The 20,423-nt window shown below is 36.8% G+C and overlaps 2 protein-coding genes across 3 annotated transcripts; both read right to left on the minus strand.

Moving 5' to 3' along the window:
- Positions 1–458: 458 nt before the first annotated feature.
- Positions 459–1,365, minus strand: LOC122295730 (probable calcium-binding protein CML44). The gene has a single exon (XM_043104834.1). It carries the CDS (start codon positions 1,039–1,041, stop codon positions 562–564), a length of 480 nt encoding a protein of 159 aa, XP_042960768.1. The 5' UTR covers positions 1,042–1,365; the 3' UTR covers positions 459–561.
- Positions 1,366–4,530: 3,165 nt separating this feature from the next.
- Positions 4,531–19,013, minus strand: LOC122296207 (UDP-sugar pyrophosphorylase-like). 2 transcript variants are annotated; one of them, XM_043105698.1, is made up of 17 exons: positions 18,732–19,013; positions 18,535–18,639; positions 17,734–17,850; positions 16,934–17,074; positions 16,217–16,316; positions 14,620–14,747; positions 14,445–14,516; positions 14,268–14,332; positions 13,628–13,688; positions 13,370–13,487; positions 13,025–13,149; positions 9,947–10,023; positions 9,169–9,274; positions 8,917–8,976; positions 7,149–7,229; positions 5,402–5,641; positions 4,531–5,008 (listed from the first exon to the last, which is right to left on the minus strand). In XM_043105698.1, the coding sequence occupies exons 1-17, from the start codon at positions 18,849–18,851 to the stop codon at positions 4,841–4,843; spliced, it is 1,884 nt and encodes a 627-aa protein (XP_042961632.1). In that variant the 5' UTR covers positions 18,852–19,013; the 3' UTR covers positions 4,531–4,840. The 2 variants fall into 2 exon arrangements, with proteins under 2 accessions (XP_042961632.1, XP_042961633.1); XM_043105699.1 differs by having other exon boundaries at positions 17,734–17,860; positions 18,732–19,011.
- Between the last annotated feature and the right edge of the window lie 1,410 nt (positions 19,014–20,423).

Consider the following 20,423-nt stretch of genomic DNA (forward strand, 5'->3'; position numbering starts at 1 on the left):
CTATACGTACATCGAGTACTATGAACTACTTTAGCGCTAACCCATATCGATTATATGAAACTACATATTAAAATCATAATGGATTGATGATATTATGTATCACATGAGATCGATAGATGGAGAGATATGGGCCATGTATACTTATTTCCTGCAGATAACTTTCGCAATATAGACAAGAAATGATCCGGATTGAGATCCGATCGAGTTTTGTGGTTGTAATGCCATTTGGCTAGCTTGTGCGTGGGATATTATTAGTGCCCGAATATCAAGGCTACGGCGTTTTACATTTTCATGATCATTAACTATAGATATATATAGAAGGATATATATTGCATGCATGTGTGGGCGAGAACATATACTAGAATATTCCTTAATTTGTCAGAAGCTTAATATATTATTATATGGTTCTGATTCTTTGTTTGCGGCATTGAGTTTTCATTATTTATTAATAGCAATGATAATAAGAAGATTTTCCCGTATATACAATGTCGTAAATTAAGAAGAACAACAGGCGTACGATGAATATATAGTAGTACTAGTACACGAAGAAATGATCAATGATCAAATAGTAAGAAACATCATGTTCTTGAATTCCTCGAAGTCAAGTTGGCCGTCCAAGTTGGTGTCGTAAACACGAATCATAGCCCTGCAATCTCGGCCGCTGCTCTCGTCCCACAGCCCCAGCCGTGACAACACGTTCTGCAGCTCCTCGCAGGAAATGAAGCCGTCGCCGTTTAAATCGAACACTTCGAATGCCTTGACAAGGTCGCTTTCTTTATTGGACTCTTGGTCGGCCACCAGGACTTCGCTACTGCTGCTAATGTTATTGTCTTTCTCCGATGATATGGAATCGTAAAAGAACAGGAACTCGTTGAAGTCGAGGCTTGGTTTTCCCAAGAGTGGTTGGAGCTCCTCTACGCTGAATTTGACGCCAATTTTCTCGAGAAGCCAGTTGAGTTCCTCCAGGCTCACGAGCCCATCTCCATTCTTGTCAAGCTTTTCAAAAATCTGTTGTAAATCGTCGGTGTTGAGGGGAGACATGATGAAAAAGTCACCATAAAGGTTAACACATGAATTAGCAGAACGTACACGACATGATATATATGCTTGCTGTTCGAGTAATTTTGTGGTTGCGGCCTTCAATGTTGATGAATACGGCAGGTTACTGAATGCTAGCTAATCGGCATATTTATAGCCCTAAAAGGCAAAAAGTCACCATTTTTGCCATTCCATGGTACGGAATTTAGGTACGAAATGATATATAATTTTCAACAAAAGACAATGAATATATCGTGGTGTACTTGGCCCCCGTACGCGCGTCAAGTACGCGGGGGCGGTTGACGAGGGAAGTTGTCATGAAACTTCCTGGGAAGTTCACCGAAAGATAAATCATTCAATCTCAGAACTAGAATTTTCCAATATGTAGCTGCATGTGCGTTGATCATAAAAAGATTTTATAAAATTAAATTTATAAATTAATATAATTTGATATAATAATTATAAAATTATTTAATTTTATTATAAAATAAATTTAATAAAAATATATAAATATATCAATTTATAAATTTATTTTTATAAAATATTTTTGTAATTATGTCACTTCTCTTCCGAATATTCTAGCTAGGGCAAATAATTCAGATCACTTGGCCGGTAGGCACAATCGGACAAGTTTTTGCGTATCAGATCGAGCGGTGCCAAATCGTGAGTCTATGAAATTAGAATTTTATGGTGGAAACTTGTTCACGTAATATTGTCCTCTTCTTTTATTTTCTTTTTTGAATAATTATTGTCCTTTGCTTGGCAATATGATAGGGACTATCGATCGTTGCCAATTCTGTATTTATTTATTTTTTTAAAGTGATTGCTTGGTACTTATGCGACTGTAATTATCATATTTCTATAAATGAAATCTAATCAATCTAATTTTTTTTATTTTTTTCCATTTTTTACACTTTTTTTTTCTTGGACATACCAAGGTGTTTAAATGTAATTACAATATTTCTTTTATAACTAGCACAATACAAATAATTTAGAGTAATGCTACATGCAATCGTGGAGTGTGCATATGCCACACAATCATTTAAAAAAAATGGGGTTTACGATTAAAAAATTAGTTTTTTTTTTCACGTGGCTCCCGTATTAATTCACTTTTTTCAAAGAGACTGCACGCCGCTTGCATAACCACGACTACAAATATCATTTCTCTTATAATAATTATTGGCCTCTCTTTTATATCTATTTTTTTATTTTTGGATGTCATCGACGCGTCGTGTGTAATATTAGAGACATCCCCATCAAATATTCTCTCCACTAGTTAGAATTATCTCTTTTTTTTTTTCTTTTTAAAAAAAAAAAAAAGATTTTGTCTTTAAGCAATTAATTTTTTGCTTCATATTTGATTTTAGGAAAACTCTGTACGCCCCCGGGGAGTAACCCCACCGCGGCCTCGTGGCCTATGTGGCACTAAATGGAAACGGCACCGTTTCTTTCTTCATATCTCTTAACCGTTCCCTCTCATTTTCGATTCGTTTTAGCGTAGTACTTCAACACAGCTTCTTCATCTCAAAATCGAATAAGTACATCTGTTCCTTCGTCTTCCCCAATCAATTACTCTCCCTCCCTCAGTTTGATCTCCCACCGAAAATGAAAAAAGAAAGCTGCTGTTAGTTCAAAACCAGAGAGAGAGAAGCTGGATGCGTCTCTCGTCGCTGTCGTGCATTGGAGGGAAATCAAATCAAAAGAGCTACTTTTGGTTGGATGCTGTAGAGGGAAACCAGAGAGTGAAACCAGAGAGGGAGATCAAAACTGAAAGAGGTCTCTGTCGTGCTTTGGATGCGTCTTGCAGAGTCGTCGTGCGTTGGAGGGAAATCGAATCCAAAAATCTGTTTTGGGTTGGATGCTGTAGAGGGAAACCGGAGAAGTCACCGTCGTGCTTTGGATCCGTCTTCGACTTCATGCATCTTTGGTCGCCGTCGTTCATTTCGCGTCACATCCTACAAATAAGAGCTGCTTGAGGCATCCTGCTGTATAGCAAAACCACAATGATTCGAATGAGACCCAGTCTTCCTCCGAACATTCTGAGTGAATTTCTTCAGCAAAAAGTTCTCCAGACATTAATCAAATTTCATTTTAAAATTTTTGTCAATGAGTGGCTTTTGTATTGAACAGGTTGTTGGGTACTTTGACAAAAGCACTACAGAGTTCGTGGGTGGATCTCATTGGGTAATAACAAGTTATCATATTGTTAGTTTTATAGCATTAATGGAGATAGCAGATTTCTTATGAACTCGTTTTTTAAAGCTGAATTGAAGAAATTTATTGAGGACCTACTTCCAGAGAAAGAAAAGGGACCATAACACCATTAAAAGAAGTTGAAAAAAATTGAAATCATCTGCTAATTAAAAGAAGCGGCTTTCTTGTGACAGAAGGGAGAAGAAGAAGAAGATGGAAGAGAGAGAGAGAGAGAGAGAATATGGGGCGAATTGGCGAAATGAGGAGATGAGAGAACTTAGTGAAGGAGAAATGCAGTGCATTAGAAACGACGCATCCAGCTTCTCCCTCTCTGGTTTCAAACTAACATTAGCTTTTATTTTTTATTAATATTTTAATTGTCACGTCAACCCCGGGACCGCGGCGGGGTTATTCCCCGGGAGTATGTAGTAGTTCTGTTGATTTTATCATCCCCGATGACACATTGACATGCACATTTAAGTTATTATAAATTTTTTGATGTCGGTAAGTTATTATAAATTTATAAGTTAGTCATTTAAATAAAAATAGAGAAATGCTTGGAATCCCGATAATGGGTACTCTTGAGAATTTCTCCCCACAGTGTATTTTTATTTTTTATTTTTACTTAATAATTAAGAAAGTTTTTTAATGGTATTGTGAATTTTTTGTTTTTTTTTTTAAATATTTAAGAATACCAAAAAAATAATAATAATGATGAAAACAAATCATAAAAAAAAAATGAATACCAATAAGCTGATTATGTGATTGGAAATGACAAAATTCAGAGTACCATCATTTCTTCTTTAGCCAAGAAGTTTAATATTTGTGGACTTTGTGGAGTTTATCCCTTTTTGCTTTGCTTTAATTTGTTATATTTTCTTTCTATACGTTATTTATTTATTTTTCAAGCAACTTTCATCCCAATAAAAAAGACTTTCAATTTGAGTATATATATATATATATATAATATTGTGTCAACTTCACAAATGGCCATTTGTGAAATGCAACCCTTAAATATCATGAAGAGCCATTTATATCATAAATCAGATCAAAGATAATGATTATCAATGAAAGTGATCGATCATGAAGATAATGAAGAGACATTTTATATGAAAGTGATCATGTGATAATGATTATCAATTCAGCTGAAATATTACATTTCTACACATCGTATTTGATTTTTCAAAGTCAGTGGTAGAACGAGAGAAAAACAAATCACAACATTTTCTTTTCCACAAGCACTTGTGTGCTGAGCAAATACGATCTCCCTTGTTCAGAACATGAGGATAGATACACAGGTTTTGACCCATTAAGCATCTTGCCATCAAGCTTAATTAAATCCAATAACGTGTTTTGAAAACTCTACCTAAACCTTTTGGATAATTATTACATACAACGGCCAAGAAAATTTCTGCACCAAATTGAATAATATTGTTTCTGACTGTCTTGATAAATAGGGGAAATTAATCTTTGAAAAAACTTTGATAAGGAAATTAAAAATATCAAGGAAAAAACAAAATCTAACACCCCTTAAGCTATCCCGAAATATTCAATTATTTCATCTAATTATTTCTGGCTTGAGACATGATATGTTTGGATAAGTTCACTTTCATGGCTCCAAGCAGAACTCGCCAGGTTCTGTGTAATTCTTTTCAAGCTGCTCTATCTTGTTTAATCTGAAACCCCTGATTCTTAGTTCCTCAGGCACCGAAGCATCTTTATAATCAATATTTTCAAGAATCCATCCTTTGTTCTGTACCGAACCTCGTACTTTTACCTGTTTAAAAAGATCATGTTAATAAAAGTAATTCGTTTCTAAACATACTAAACCATTGGGTATTGACATTGTCACCCGTATGAAATTAGTTTAAATAACCGAATCAAATGGCGCCAACAGCAGAAAACACGAGATGAACAGGAAGAAATAGAATGAGAGCATATATCAATCGTTTCTAATTTCTATAATGAAGTTTCGGTGAAAAATAATATCAAGAAAAATATGAGTCAGAAAAGGCAACAGGCTTAGAAAGCATCCATATTGATGTCAGATATATGTGGAATTCTGGAATTTATGACTAACTTGGTAATATTTGCTGCATTAATGCTAAAGAGAGAATTTTGGGAAAATTTACTTCAAATCCATCTTTTTTATCAGCTTGTCCTAGCTTACCTTTGCATCATCAACAGCATCGATGAGAAGAGCTCCATCCAAGGAGAGATCCTCAAGAATGACATCACGGCCTTTAATGACCATGGTGGACCTCTGAGAAATGGTGCAACTTCCACACACTTTCCTTTTGATTTCTGCAAAAGTAAGCCCCCATTTGGGCTTCCATGTGGTACGAGGCCAGACTTCTACCTCTTGCCCATTGAACACCTGTAGTACTGGATCAGCAACTTGGGCACCAGCCTAGCAGACAGACAAAAAGCCGAAATGCCATAATTTAAACAATGGAGAGAGAGAGAGAGAGAGAGAGAGAGAGAGAGAGAGAGAGAGATTCAAAATCTATGAGCACTTTAGATTTGCATTGATTTCTTGCAATATTATTCAGGTAGTTCCGTTTACAAAACAACTGAAGTATTCATACATCAAATCCAATAAGATTATGAGCACGTGTCTGTACATATATAATATCAATGCATATATATGTTAGGTCTGTTCACATTACTCAGAGAAGTGCAGTTTCAATAAAAGAAAAATTTTTAACCTTCTTTAAACCACGCATATACTTGGAGCAGAACATATTTTAGGTTTTGGCCATTTGAAAATAAAGTTAGCTGGAGATTATTCGGTAAAATAGAATACTAGGAGCTAGGGATCATTGCAGAGTATGTCCACCCAAAATGGAATCAATCAAAAAGGTTGGGCTGAGCACCGCCCCCCTCCACCTTGCCCCACCCCTCCGGCATCTGCCTTGCTGGGGTGGGGTCCCACGTCCACAGATGGGGGGCAGGGCCCGGGTTGTGCCCAAGCCCACCCAATGTTTATCCCATCCGCCCTGCCCATACATATATACATATTTTTTTAAAAAAAAATTCTCTAATAAAACAACGTCATTTCTTATTAGGTTCTGTTTAAAAACCACAACCCCTCACCCCGCAGCGTCACTCTCTCTTTTCACTCCCACTCTTTCCTCTCTTAGTGTCTCCTCCTCTTACGTCCTTGATGTCTCAAACCCCCGTCGTCTGTCGCTCTCTCTCTCTCTCTTCCTCTTGGCATCAACCCCGGCCTCCCAGCCCCATCTCTCTCTCTCTCTTAGCCAGAGTTTGGTTTTAGATGATTTTGGATTTTTTTTTTGGTTCATTTGGGCTGTGGTAGAGCCTGAGCTGTTGGTGTCGAGGCTTGGGGGGAAGCATACAGCCACGGAGGCCATTCCATCCCCTAGCAAAAAGGGAATCATTGTAGAGTGTGAAATGTGGTTATTAAAAGACCAACTATGAAGTGGAAGGCTTACCCAAAGAGTGCATCATGGAGAAAAATCTCATGATGTGGGATCAGAGAATATATAATTTGTGAAATCGCCACTTGTCCCAAAAACCTAAGCTCAAGTTTATGGGATGTGGTAGATTTTATGAATTGTATTATATCTTAACACTCACACTCGTGTGGATCAGACTCTCACTTCATAAGTAGGCCAAACATGTGAAATATTTAATTAAATTAGGTGAAGTGTAGAGTCAGGCTTGAACTCAGGACCTCTGCTCTGATGGAAAGAGATGGATTTTATTATTTATATACCCTTTTTGATACAAGTATGACAAAAGGATTGTCACAATTCCCTGCAACTTTGAACTATTTTTCATCCTGTATGATCTTTGAACTGTTTCTGTATGTATATGTAATCAGCAAGTAATCTCAGTTACAATCACGATTTATGATGCTTAACAAATTTATATAGAATTAAAATATTAGTTACCGTTTTAAGAATAAGGCTGTTTGCACGATAGATGGCCATTTCTCCAGAAGTTGCACTATGATATGGATTTCCTTTTGGTACCTTCAATTAAATTCAAGGAAATGAATAGAAACAGAATAAAACCAAACTGGTAAGCCCAGATCTCGTTTGACCTCAATTAGGTATAGAAGATAAAGGATAAAGAATTCTTAAATGCTGTAAACATCTACTAATAGCCAGAGAAAACTAATAAAATGGAGTAACAAAGATAAGAATGGAAATACATGCATAATAACCAATGAGTACTTAAATGGAAACTAGGCATATCCATCCATAAGAAATTAAATGAGTGGTTTACTGAGCTTCATGCTCAACAGATCGGAGTTATAACCACAAATATACATAACCTACAAGATAAATGACAGGCGTTTATTAGGAGAACTATAAATATATCACCATATAAACACGTCTTTTTTTAACAGGCTCTTGAGCCATCAGGCTTCTAATGCAGCCCTCTGGACTCAACAGGAAATCCAACAATATGCAGTCCAAGATGCTTCGTTAGTCTAAACACAAACTTCCAGTGCCAATGTTTGGGCATCAAGAGGAGCTAGACCAGATATGACTTCTCAATTTGATGGCCGGCCAAAGTGTAGAATCCATAAATCTATACTTCTAATTTAAATTGGTGTCTAGAACTTCAAATATATGGTATCTTATCTTGCTCTTAATATATGAAATTCCGCAAGACTAAGGCCTAATTTGGTTACACAAATGAGATGAGATGAAAAATCTGTAAATAATTGTGAGATAATTTGTGAATAGTAGTGAGATGGTTTGAGTAAATGAGATGAGATAAAAAATCTATAAATAGTAATGAGATAATTTGTGAATAGTAGTGAAATAGTTTGAGTTAAGATTTTTATGGGGTTTTGGGAAAGGAGAGAGAAAATTTTGAATAAAAAAAGTATAAAGTTAAAAGAGGATTAGAATATAAGTTTTTAATATGATTTTTGTTTTGGGATTTGAAAAAGTTGAATTGTTTGGAAGTTTGGAAGTTTGGGAAAGTTGAAATGATTAGGTAATGATTAGATGAAAAGGTTGAAAATTTGAAAATTTGAAAGTGAAAAATGTTTGTGTTTGAATGGTATTTGGATGTTGAGATGAGATGGGATGAGATGGTTTGAAAGTTTTGTGAAACCAAACTAGGCCTAAATGAATTGGCAATAACTACCCTGTTTAACAAGCTTTTGTATATATAGAAAGGCATAGCTATTGGTAATACAATTTTTTCTTTTTTTTCTTTTTATAGGTAAATTGGTAATACAAGTTTTAAGATAGCTTAGACTATTATATAAACATGGAAGTGTATCCCAGAGCATAAATTTCCATACAATAGACCAGACTTCCATTACCATTATTACTATCTTTGTCAACAAAATCACGGGCGGTCCTACTAAACAAGTCACACTGTTTATCACTTGATCTTTGAGGAGCTCTTGCATCCAGGGGATTAAAATATATGACATAACTATATATCCAGCAGATGGAGAAAAAGGGGACACTCTGTTTTATTTTATGGCATGAGTTTGACCAAATTCAATGTCATAAACTCCTCATTCTGTTAATCAAGAAAATGCACTGTACCACTTGAGTTTTTAAAACCACTAAATTATCAACCAACAAACTGGTCAGACTTAGGAAAATTATAATTTGTTGAAAACCACCCAGTATATCATTCAAGTTCCAAAACAAGGAACAGCCAAAAGGGTAGTGAAGATACTCTTACCTTAGCAGCATCCTCAGGGTTGTTCTTCACAGGTGCATAAGCAAGCCATGCATCCAAGACCTAATCATCATAGTACAACTACCAAACAATGAGGGCAACGATGAAAGAACTACCTTAATAGCACATGCTATCACAAAATAAATATGAAGAGCATTCTTCAGATAGCATTAAAACCACCAAGTAGATCTAAACACTCAAAATTAAGGAAGGATTGTGAGTGGCTTGAACCCTACTCAGGAAACCATAAATTACCGTAAATCCAACCCTTGCTGTTGGAGGCAAAGTTTTCGGATAGTCTTGCATCATACACTCAAGACGAGTTGAGGATTTAAATGAAGTTTTGCTAGCATCTTTGTATCTGCAGTAATATTGGATATAAGGACGATGGTAAACAAAAAGGAAGCACTAGCTTATATTTGCAACATCATGTGTGAGTGAGAGTGTGTCGCCAAACCTCCAAAAAATTGGAATCATGCTTTGGATTCTTTAACAACTTTTCCAACATGAATAATCGTGCTGAATCTAACTTCTATAGCCTTCAAAATTAAAGCAGCTTTCTATTTAAAGCAGGACTTAGCTATAACTACCTCATTCCCTAAACATTGCCATGAGCAAAATAATTTACGAAACAACATTTCTCCAAACTAGAGGGTCATAACCAGCAAATAGAAAATTTATAACATGGAATATACAAAGGTGTGACTAACACATTAATCGATTAGTCAGGTGAATTACTCTCAATCTATCAATTCAGAGTTCTTATACTCAGCAGCCCTACACCACACACCTGTTGAGGGAAAAAAATAAAAAGATAAAAAATAAAAGCAAGTATGTGGTGTAGGGTTGCTGAATAGAGTTGTTCTTCAATAAGAGTTATGAGGCCCAAGTGAAAAGGTTCACAGATTAAACAACAAATCAAAGAAAAGAAAACTTGATAATTTTTGGAACACTTGATCACTGCAAGCAATTAAGCACACACAATAATTTAGAAGTTCTAACCAAAACTTGGACATAAATAGAGAAGGTTTACTTTGGGTTAACAAACTCCTTTATGGCACCTCCTGTTTTTGTGAGCTCCTCAATGTATGGATCAAGTTCCAAAATCAACTGGAAAAAGAGTCATACAAGTCAAGCCTAGGCATGTAACATAGTAACAGTTCCATTAAAGAGAAAGTGCAAGTAAAACATATGAAAATCTCAATCAAATGCTAAAGCCAAGATACAAAGTCTTATAATTGATATTGATGATAGCTGAAATGTATAATGAAGCAACAGGTAACTTTTATCTAAAAGAAAAAACAGATGTTGGTAGGACTGCTAAAGCCTAGGCATGTAACAGTTCCATTAAAGAGAATGTGCAAGTGAAACTTAGGAAAATCTCATTCAAATGCTAAAGCCAAGATACAAAGTCTTATAATTGATATCGATGATAGCTGAAATGTATAATCAAGCACCCGATAACTTTTACCTAAAAGAAAAAACAGGTGTTGGTAGGACATGTATTTCATCAAAAACCAACGAAACAAAAATTCTCAAACCTCCTTTTCTAAATTGCTCCTATGATTTCATTAAAATGTACGACCAAAAAACTTAAGTTAGTAGATCAAGAGGTGACAGGTCTAATAGATACTTCTAATCATAACAAAGTATACATCCAACTGGTATGGATTCCTTATGATCACCTCCTATGTCCAGGAGGAAGCCAATAATTTGCACATGCAAAGCACTGAATAGGGAGCTCCAGAATACACAAAAAAGTTGATGTTTTCCCTTTGTGTAGGCATCAGGAGATTGGATCTAGTATAAGAAGAATGATTGAAAAACTAGAAAAATACTCTTGATGATCCAATTAAAACAAAAATACTGCTTCACAACATGTATTATACAAGAACGAAAAAAAAAAAACCAAGCTTCAATACCATGGTAAATGATGTCACCGAGAAGCTTAAGCTGGTATGTGGAGAAGCCTAATAAGTACAAATACCATTAATCAAGCATGTGTGCGCGCGCGCACACACAATTGAGAGAGAGAGAGGGAATAAAAAAAACACTGCTTCACTCTACAGATTCTGCACTATTTCTAGATTTTTATGCTCTGGTAACCAAATTTATGAATAGTAGTGACACAGACAATCCTTTCCTTTGTTTTAAATGGAGGGCAACTTTGTAAAACAATAATACTCCTATAGCTATTTTACAACTTATTTTACAAAAATATCATTTATTTAAAACAGAGTTGTATTATTATGTTTTGAAGCTGTATCAGGCCTTAAGGTGAATTTGGATAAGTTGGAGTTGATTCCGGTGGGGGAGGTGTGGAATATTAACGGCTTGGTGGACCTATTGTGTTGTAAAGTTGCTTTTTTACCTATGAAATATTTTGGCCTTCCATTGGGCAAATTGTTTAAGGCTAAGTCCATATGGGAGGGGTAGTTGAGAAGATTGAGAAAAGGCTGGAGGGTTGGAAGCGATTTTTTCTTTCTAAAGGGGGTAGAATTACTCTTACTAAAAGTACACTTGCCAATCTTCCAACTTATTATCTATCCTTATTTCCATTGCCTGCAGGGGTGCCAAGTCAGATTGAAATATTATTTCATACTTTTCTGTAGGGTGGAATGGTTGAGGAGACTAAAATTCACCTTGTTGGTTGGAATAGAGTTTGTGCTCCTATTTCAAATAGAGGTTTGGGGGTTCGAAATTTGAGAAGTTTCAACAAGGCTTTGTTGGGGAAATGGTTCTGGAGGTATGAATTGGAAGGGGAATCATTGTGGAGGGAGGTTATAGATCAGAAATATGGGAGTGATTGGGGGGGTTGGTGTTCTAAAGAGGCATGGGGGGCTTATGCTGTGAGTCTTTGGAAATTTATTAGGAAGGGTTGGGAGATTTTTGCTAATCATATAAATTTTGTTGTTGGTGAGGGTTCAAGGATCCCTTTTTGGCTTGATGTTTGGTGTGGTGATCGGGCTCTTTCTAGTATGTTTCCAGTTATTTTTCGTTTGGCAGCCAATTGGAATGCTACTGTTGCTGATTTGTTAAACAGTTCCAATGGAACATTGCAGTGGGATTTTTTTTTACTAGAGCTGTACAGGGCTGGGAAATTGATGAGGTCTCTGATTTTTTCAGCTTCTTACACTCACTGGGGATCGGTGGTAATGAGAGGGATAGAATGATATGGAAGCATACGGATAGTATAAAGTTTTCAGTACGGTCTTACTACAAGCGTTGACGTCCTCCTTTTCCTTGGAAGAGTATTTGGAGGTCACATGTGCCTTCCAAAGTCACTTTTTTTATATGGACAGCATCACTCGGGAATATTATGACGATCGATAACTTGAGAAAGTGCAGTCTTGTTGTTATGGAGTGGTGTTTCATGTGTAAGAAACATAGGGAATCTGTGGATCGTTTGCTTCTGCACTGCAAGGTGGCAAAGGCACTGTGGGATGGCGTTTTCAGTAGAGTTGGGATGGCTTGGGTGATGCCTATGAGAGTAGTGGATTTACTTGCGTGTTGGCTTGGATTGCGAAGTTCTTCTCAAGTGGCTGCTGTGTCTCATGTGGTGTATTTGGTGGGAAAGGAATGAGAGATGTTTTAATAATGAGCGCACTATGAAGGAAATCTGGAAACTCTTTTTCTTTATTTCAATGATTTTCAGCTATAATGCTTAATGGAGATTCAGCTCATGATTTTCTGTTTTCATTTCCTTCTTTCTAGAATGTAATTAGGCCTTTGTTTTTTTTTTTTTTTTTTGCATGGACTGTCTATTTCATTCGATGAAAAAAAAACAAAGAGTTGTAAAAAAGGTTGTGTTTTAATCATTTTCTATTTATAAATATGAAAAACTGCTGTAACTTTCTATAAAGGTACTTTACAGGACATCCACCCACTTTCCCTTGCCTTCCGATGAGGAGGGGAAATTTTGAAAATTAATTTTGAGATTTTCATCAGAAGCTGAAAAGATCCAGTGGATTTTTCAGTATACTTGGCAGCACTCATTGTAAACTTAGGTATGGCACAGTCCAATAAACTACACCAGAAATTTGAGAAGATTAATATAGGGGATAGGCACCCTATTTGATCAGAAGATGATGAGTTTTCTCCAGAAGCTTACTTGGTTTATATTTCCTGGGAAAGGAGAATAGCCAGTCTCATCGTTGACATCTCCATCATCATGTCCTGTTGCTCTTAGTAGAGGATCAAGCTGATTGTATTCCACATTGATCACCATTGTCCTCCCTGAAGCAATTTAGTTTGTAGAGGAATGATTAAAGACTAGAATAGAAACAAATTCTCCACATGGACACCACAATAAATTTCGCATGTGATATACCATTTTCACACAAGTTAAGCAAAGTAATTAACATAGCGAATAACTTCCAGGAAAAGAAAGCCATGATACAAGTTGGAAACTGTGAACCACGTACAACTGAATGTATTCAATAAAACAGAAAAATACCATCGGCATGAGTAAGTTTTGTAATTCCTCCAATAGCTTCTTTTGCTTTACGAGGAACAGTAAGAGAGTTAACATGGTATTGTCTGGTAGCACTTACACCCAGAGCCGCTGGGATTGCCTACATTCAAACAAGAACCAATGCTGAGAAAGTTTATTTTGCAACCAAGCACAACCCTAGCAGAGACATTTTTTTATATGGGTAACCCTACCAGAGAGATATTTCAACCAAAAATAAAACATAACATTGAATCAACCAACCTTGAATAGAAGTCCATTTGTATCTTGGAAAAACAGAACCCATCTCAAACCAGCATCATGCCTGAAATAATCATGAACTACTATAATCATGAAAGTACCTTTTTCCAAGCCAATTTTGAAATAAATGCATATCATGGGACATAACAATTTCTTGCTCTTATATATGTCCCGTATACCAGGGTTATGCCTATTACCATCAATAAAATACTTGTTTATTGATTAAAAAAACATTTGTATCCAGTACCATGAATTTCCAAAGGTAATTTTAGGCTGTCAAACTTACAGAAACAAAATTTTAGGGAGAAAGCTACAGTCATTGTTGATAAAATGATTGCAAACCTGCTAATTCTACTTTAAATAGAAGCAAAAAAGGATGCCAATAAACAGAAATTTGAGGTGCAAATTAGATTGGCTATAGTTTTACATTATGCAGTGGCTTTCTATCTGCTATAAGTCCAGAGGTTATTTATGTGACTCAGCCAGAAAAGAATGAGATGCAAGTGAGGACACAAGCATAGATCTCATATTTGTACACAAACAAGCAATCAAGATAAACAGTAAAATTACGAAGTTTAAAATAATGATGAACTCATAAGCACAAAAAGAAATTCCGGAGTTGAGATGAGATCTTAAGAATTACCAAACTTTCAGAAGGCCGCTAGAAAACAGAAGTGAATGCACATCACCATGGCCATGAGGTTTTGTCTACCACAAATAGAAAAGGGTTAAGGAACGAATATGCAATAAAGTTCCAAGGTTAAGAATTTTATTTGATGCCAACGACCAAATTATCAAGTCTATTTAATGCCATCGCTACCTGAATCCTGTATTTGTTACGTGGTTCAACTGCAAGCCTGGCATCATTATCATCCAAGCATGCAACCTTTTCCTGTAATGAATGGAAAATTGATTACAGAATGAACCCATTCCACTACTATAATGAGCTTTGTCCCTTAAGACGTCAACAACCAATCAAATCTGTTTTAAAATACCTGTTTTAAAAGTTTTACTTGTGTAGGTTCCATTCCAAAATACAAATTTGATTCTAAAAGCTCTACAATGCGTGTATGTGTGTCATCTGACGTCATTATAACCAAAGGAATCTGTGTTTGACAATCACCTACAAAAATATCATAGACGTTATTACTTTAACCAAGAAGCAAAATTAAGAAGGTAGTTTAATACTATTTTTTTTATGTGTAAAAATAAAGTATTTTAATACAATAATCACCCTCATTCACTAGTTTGCATTGACTAAGGGAAATCCAATAGCCAGTGACATGAGACATTTAATATGGGTCAGAGGGGATGTCATGGAAGATAAAGTAAGAGATAAAAATATCTGTTCAGAGGTGGTGATAGAACTTATTTAAGGAAAAGATGAGAATGAGTCACCAAAGGTGGTTTGCCAAGTGCATAGGAGATAGAAATTTAATTTAATTCAAGTTCAGAGAAAGTGATGATGAAGACAACTATGACTAGAATTGATAGAATAAAGAAAGAATCATGCAACCTGCCCTAATTTTTTAGGTTAATCTTACTTGCACTATCTGATAACAGGCTTGCATTTGCCTACCTTGCAAATAGTAGAAATTTAGGTATGTAATGTTTGAAAGGTTCAAGTAACTTAAATGACTTATTTTTTTTTTTGATGAGTAAAATCAAAGTATATTAATGAAAAGAATAGGCAAAAGCCATGTTCAGTACAAAGAATGCCCTACTACGTAGGCTCACTAGCTACCAGAAAATCATGGAGTAACTTAAATGACTTATTGGCAGCACAACTGGTGTAATGAGGATCATCTAAAGAAATTAGCTTCCGTTCAAAGTGATTAGCAACTCTTGTAGTGTCCTAACTTACAGATGCATCGTTCTATGAGTGTCTCATTATGTGATAAGTTCATGATTATTGTCCAGTACGTAAAAGAAATGAGCTAAACAGCAGAAGAAAGATTGGAGACTAAGCTGGAAATATTTTCATTCCATCTTTCCATACATTTGCACCAAATACAGTTAGCCACTTTTCCCAACAGAAATGACTCATCAGTCTTAGAATTTCCAGAAGCAGCTTTCTTTGGATATTCAATATCTTGGAAACATTTCATAAGGGAGGACATTTCATTAAGAGAACTGGATTGCTCTGAACTATTTCATGGCGCAAAAATCTAAAATTTTCAACTGCTAATTGACCGTTCATTTGCCCCTGCCATCTGAAGCTGCTTCCCACTTACTTGGTCTTACATCGTGCAGCTATTAGTTCCTTTCATTCAACAGAATTTTCTGAAAGAAGACAAAACTCTAGGAGAAAAATGACACTATCTCAGAACATCAGAAGCCATCCAAGGGGATGGTCCTATGTCCTGTTTTATTCCTAGCACCACCTTAAAGTTTTGTCAGATATGATTTTACAGGACACCAAGATAAGAACTTCAGAGATAATTGATCCTCTTTCCACATAATAACTAAATGTCCTGTAGATCCAACGAATGGTCCATAGCAAATCAGAAAAAACTGACACTTGATTACCAAGACAGCATCTTATGCAATCTCTAGATATTGCATGACAAATAGTATCGGTTGGCAACAGACCTTGTGTGAGCCTTCCACTAGCTTCTTGAAGAGCAAGAATAGACTCGATGTACTGCTGTAAAAAACATGCCCCTGTAGTAGTGTCTGCCGGAAGAGCCACCTGCAAGTCATAAAGACAATTTGGCTGAAGATATTCGCACCAGCATTGATCAAAATATGGGAGAATAAAATCATCAACCCCACTAATCTGCTAAGATACTTATCAAAAAAAAAAACTAATCTGCTAAGATCACATGCATCTATTAATCCAGAAATGAGATCAATTACACAAACAAAGACACGTGTGCAATGAAATTTCAATCAAATAATCAAGACAGCCATGTGCCAACCATAATTGACTTGAAGGAAGTAGTGTCAATAAACATGTCCTTACCAATGAGGACGCGAGATGATACAAATGCATTAATAATATGTTTAAAATTGCTGGAAACTAGGTACAATATGAAAAAAAATAAAAAAATCAAGCAACATAACGTGACCCAATGAAATGCAGACCGACAGAAGATCACTTGGGACATCTAATTGAAGACCTTTGAAAATGGAAATAGGTTAAAAAGAAGGAAATTAGACATTTAAAAAAGACAATTGATGGTTAAGCCAAATCTGTTTAAGATATGTGGGCTCTCACTATGTGGGTTGTCATGATAGATGATACATAAGAACATTGTGATCAACAAGAGAACTACATGCAAATGTATTTAATCAAGGATTAATTACCTTTATTCCATTGTATCCCAGACGTTCCCCAAGTCCTCCAGCAACAAGGACAAATGCAGCTTTTTGGGCCTCCCTGACCCCTGACTCCTCAAAATTGATAAAGTTTTCATCACCAAAAGTCAAAACCTCGCCTTTCGGAACCTGCAAAAATTATTTTTTTCATGTATCCACAAAGATTACTCTTGGAAAAGAGAGATTAACAGGCTCAGCACATCTTAAATATGTTTGTTGCATGGGATGAAGAGGTCAAAAATGGCTATACATGGCATTAGCCCATTCGTTTTAATGAGCATCAAGAGATTGTCTCTGAGAAATAAAACAGAGGCCTTGTCCCTCATTGGCATCCACAGTGCTTCCCAAATGAGCACAGGTCTGAAGGCAGGGAGTTCAAACCACAAGCTACAGGATGACAATGACTATAAACATCTAGAAAAGTAAAAATAATCCCGCAAAACCAGCGCTTGAGTGCCAGCATGTAATGATATACATTTCTTTTGAGAAAAGTAAGAAGGCATGTAATGATATACATATAACAAACTACTGATATTTCTTTTAGGTGCTGAGCACTGAGTGGAATTTGAAGCTATAGAATTGCTAGTTTACAAAAATGTCAAATTTGCACGTACTTGCATGTCTTTGTGCAGATGGTAAGATGCATTTTCACACATACTGTACGAACTAATTTGGAAGAATAAATTCTAGTTATTTGTGCCTGTTTACATTGAATGGCTCACGAAATGTAAGATGATTGTAGGTCATAAGTTCATAGGTGTAATATATATATATTAATATTCACTTACAGAAGGTGTGAAGCCATCAAAAGGGTTCTTTCCTGCTTTTGAATCCGCTAAGAGTTCTCTGGCAGTTTTAATATACAATTCCAAACCCCCAGGATAGCTGGAATTAAGCCGAGCCACCTGAAATAAACTTCCAATGAAAAGAAGAAATGGAAGGCTGCATAGTTAGTTTAAAATTGATTAAGGCCATTGTTAAGATAAGTTTAAAAACCCAATAACAGAGCTTAAAGGAAACAATAATGAATTGAATTAGAAGCAATTTTGGAGGAGAAACGCAACAAATTGGCAGTTATAAGAAGGTTCTCACTTCACTCATGCACCAGTCCTTGGGTGCATCAATTCCCGCACCCATCTTCTCAGCCTTCCACTCGACCCTATGTCTTCCAAGTTCTCACTCTCACTCATTCTCAAACGCAACATTTTCCGTCGCTCATCCTACTGTTCGAATCAACCCAATGCAGATTTTTCAAAGCCAGAATCATTTGCATATCGAATTCCTCAATCTTTTTCTTATTTAACAATTTTTTTAACGCAGATACGTGAAATATGCAATTAAAATTCACATAAATCGATCGTGACATAAAGAAACAGAACCAAGAACTTTGAACAAGGGCCTTCTCCAATTAAACTCGACAAGACTCGGCACTAATTCCAAAACATTTCACAGAGACTCAATTTCAAATACAGATCCAGCAAACAGAAATAGACCAAAAAAGCACAATTCTGAGACAAATCACAAACAAAGAATCAAAATATGTATTGAACCCAAAATTTTAACATCATAAACAATGAAAAAAACCAAACCTGATCCAAAAAACCTCTCTTTTCCTCATCATCGAAACCAGGCTCAGCCCAATGATCAAATAAATGACTCTGGCCCATCTCCACTAGCATCTTTGCCAGCTCAATCTGCCCAACCACCACCATTCCCAGTGAAAACCACCCAAAATCACGAAAACCATAACACATAAATAAATATATACATATTGGCGCAAACGGACCTTATCCGGGGACAGAAGGTGGAGGTTCTCGTGCAATTTAGGAGCAGAGGAGGCGAAACTCGCGCTGATGCCAAGCCTGGAGAGGCTGTCAGCGGTGGATTCGAGGGTTGTGGAACGCATGGTTGCGAGAGAGAAGTCGCAGAGATGTTGCGGTGCGATAAAGAATGATAGTAGGACTGTAGGAGTAGGAGTTTTACGGACGCGCACACAGAGAGAGAGAGAGAGAGACTGAAGCAAGTTAAAAGAGTTACAGCACTGCACGTTACAAACTCGGGATCAGAGATACAGTAGACAACAAATGTACGTTATACTTCTGTTTTTTTAAAGCGAGCCCCTTCGGACCGGTCGGGCTGTTTTTCTCATAATAACAGCCTCCACACATGGAATGACACGTAGGCAAGCTCACAATGAACTGTCTGAAGGAGATTCCAGCCGATTGATTTCAGAAACAACCCACTACGTATTACGAAAGGAAATACCAGGAACTCTCTCTTCCAAACAACCAGCTCGACTTCGCCGCACCATACCAGCACTGTCGTCGCCAACAAGTTTCGTCGCCCCCCACTGGGGTATTTTCCTCCGTCGCCTCCCAATGAGGTCATTTCCTCCATCGCCCCCCACCCCCCCAAAAAAAATTCCTCATTGCTCAGTCGCCCACCACTGAAAAGCTTTTCCTCCGTCGCCCCACCAAGTCGTCGCCCCCCATTGATTTGTGTTGTGCTCTGTATCACAGACAAAAAGGCCCAGATAAAGAAAGTGAATCGATTGTTTCTTTCTGCAATTTGCGTATAGTTAATTGGGAAGAGAAAACTCTGTCGTCTTCTATTTGATCTCAATGATTCTTTTACATGACCGAATACTAAAGGAACCAAAATCCAAAATCCAAAACCCAAAAAGAAAAAAAAAAATTGAAACAAACAGAGGAAAACAGTCATCAAAATCCCTCTATGGAGGCCAAAAAGAAACCAAGCTTGCGCCACCACGCTCGGGTTCGAGTTCGTGCCGCACCGTGAGGTAAAGCTCCGTCACGGCTCGAGGTCGAACTCTGTCGCGGCTTTGGGTCGAGCTCCTTCGCACCATGCGAAACGGGGTCCGTCGCATTGGTTCTGGTCGAAACCAAGCTTGAGCCACCACGCTCGGGTCCGAGTTCGTGCCGCACCGTGAGGTCAAGCTCCGTCGCGGCTCGAGGTCAAGCTCTGTCGCAGCTTTGGGTCGAGCTCCTTCGCACCATGAGAAACGAGGTCCGTAGCATTGGTTCTGGTCTGGTTTGGGATGGAGGCTTTGGCGGAAAAGGGAGAGTTCCGTGGGATCGATGGGTCTGGTTTGGGATGGGATGGGGTCTGGTTTGTGTATTCAATTTCTTATCAGCTATAGTCAGGCGTATAAAGAGGTGAAATGGAGGAGTTACGTGGCAATAGTTTATTGGTGGGCTGTTATTTGGGTATTAGCAGATTGACCGGTGGGAAGGTTTTCTCTTTTTTAAAATGAATCGGTGAGCCGGTAATGCTAGAGCTTAAAGCAGAGACAGACACTTGCAAGTATTACCGAGAGCTGGTTTGGATTTTCATTTTCTCCGACTTGTCCAGTCTCGTTATTATAATTTTTTAAAATTTTTATATAAATTATAATATATAATTTTATTTTTTTAAATTTTAAAATAATAATAATATTATAATAATAGTTTATTTAACT

This window comes from Carya illinoinensis, chromosome 15, assembly GCF_018687715.1.
Source record: "Carya illinoinensis cultivar Pawnee chromosome 15, C.illinoinensisPawnee_v1, whole genome shotgun sequence".
In the NCBI taxonomy this organism is placed as follows: domain Eukaryota; kingdom Viridiplantae; phylum Streptophyta; class Magnoliopsida; order Fagales; family Juglandaceae; genus Carya; species Carya illinoinensis.

Coding starts and splice junctions, on each gene's coding strand:
- LOC122296207 (XM_043105698.1), bottom strand. CDS start 18,851: ATGCGTTCCACAACCCTCGAATCCACCGCTGACAGCCTCTCCAGGCTT. Junction 18,640..18,731: donor ACCTTCTGTCCCCGGATAAG/GTCCGTTTGCGC, acceptor GTGGTTGGGCAG/ATTGAGCTGGCAAAGATGCT. Junction 7,230..8,916: donor ACCCTGAGGATGCTGCTAAG/GTAAGAGTATCT, acceptor ATTTAATTGAAG/GTACCAAAAGGAAATCCATA.
- LOC122295730 (XM_043104834.1), bottom strand. CDS start 1,041: ATGTCTCCCCTCAACACCGACGATTTACAACAGATTTTTGAAAAGCTT.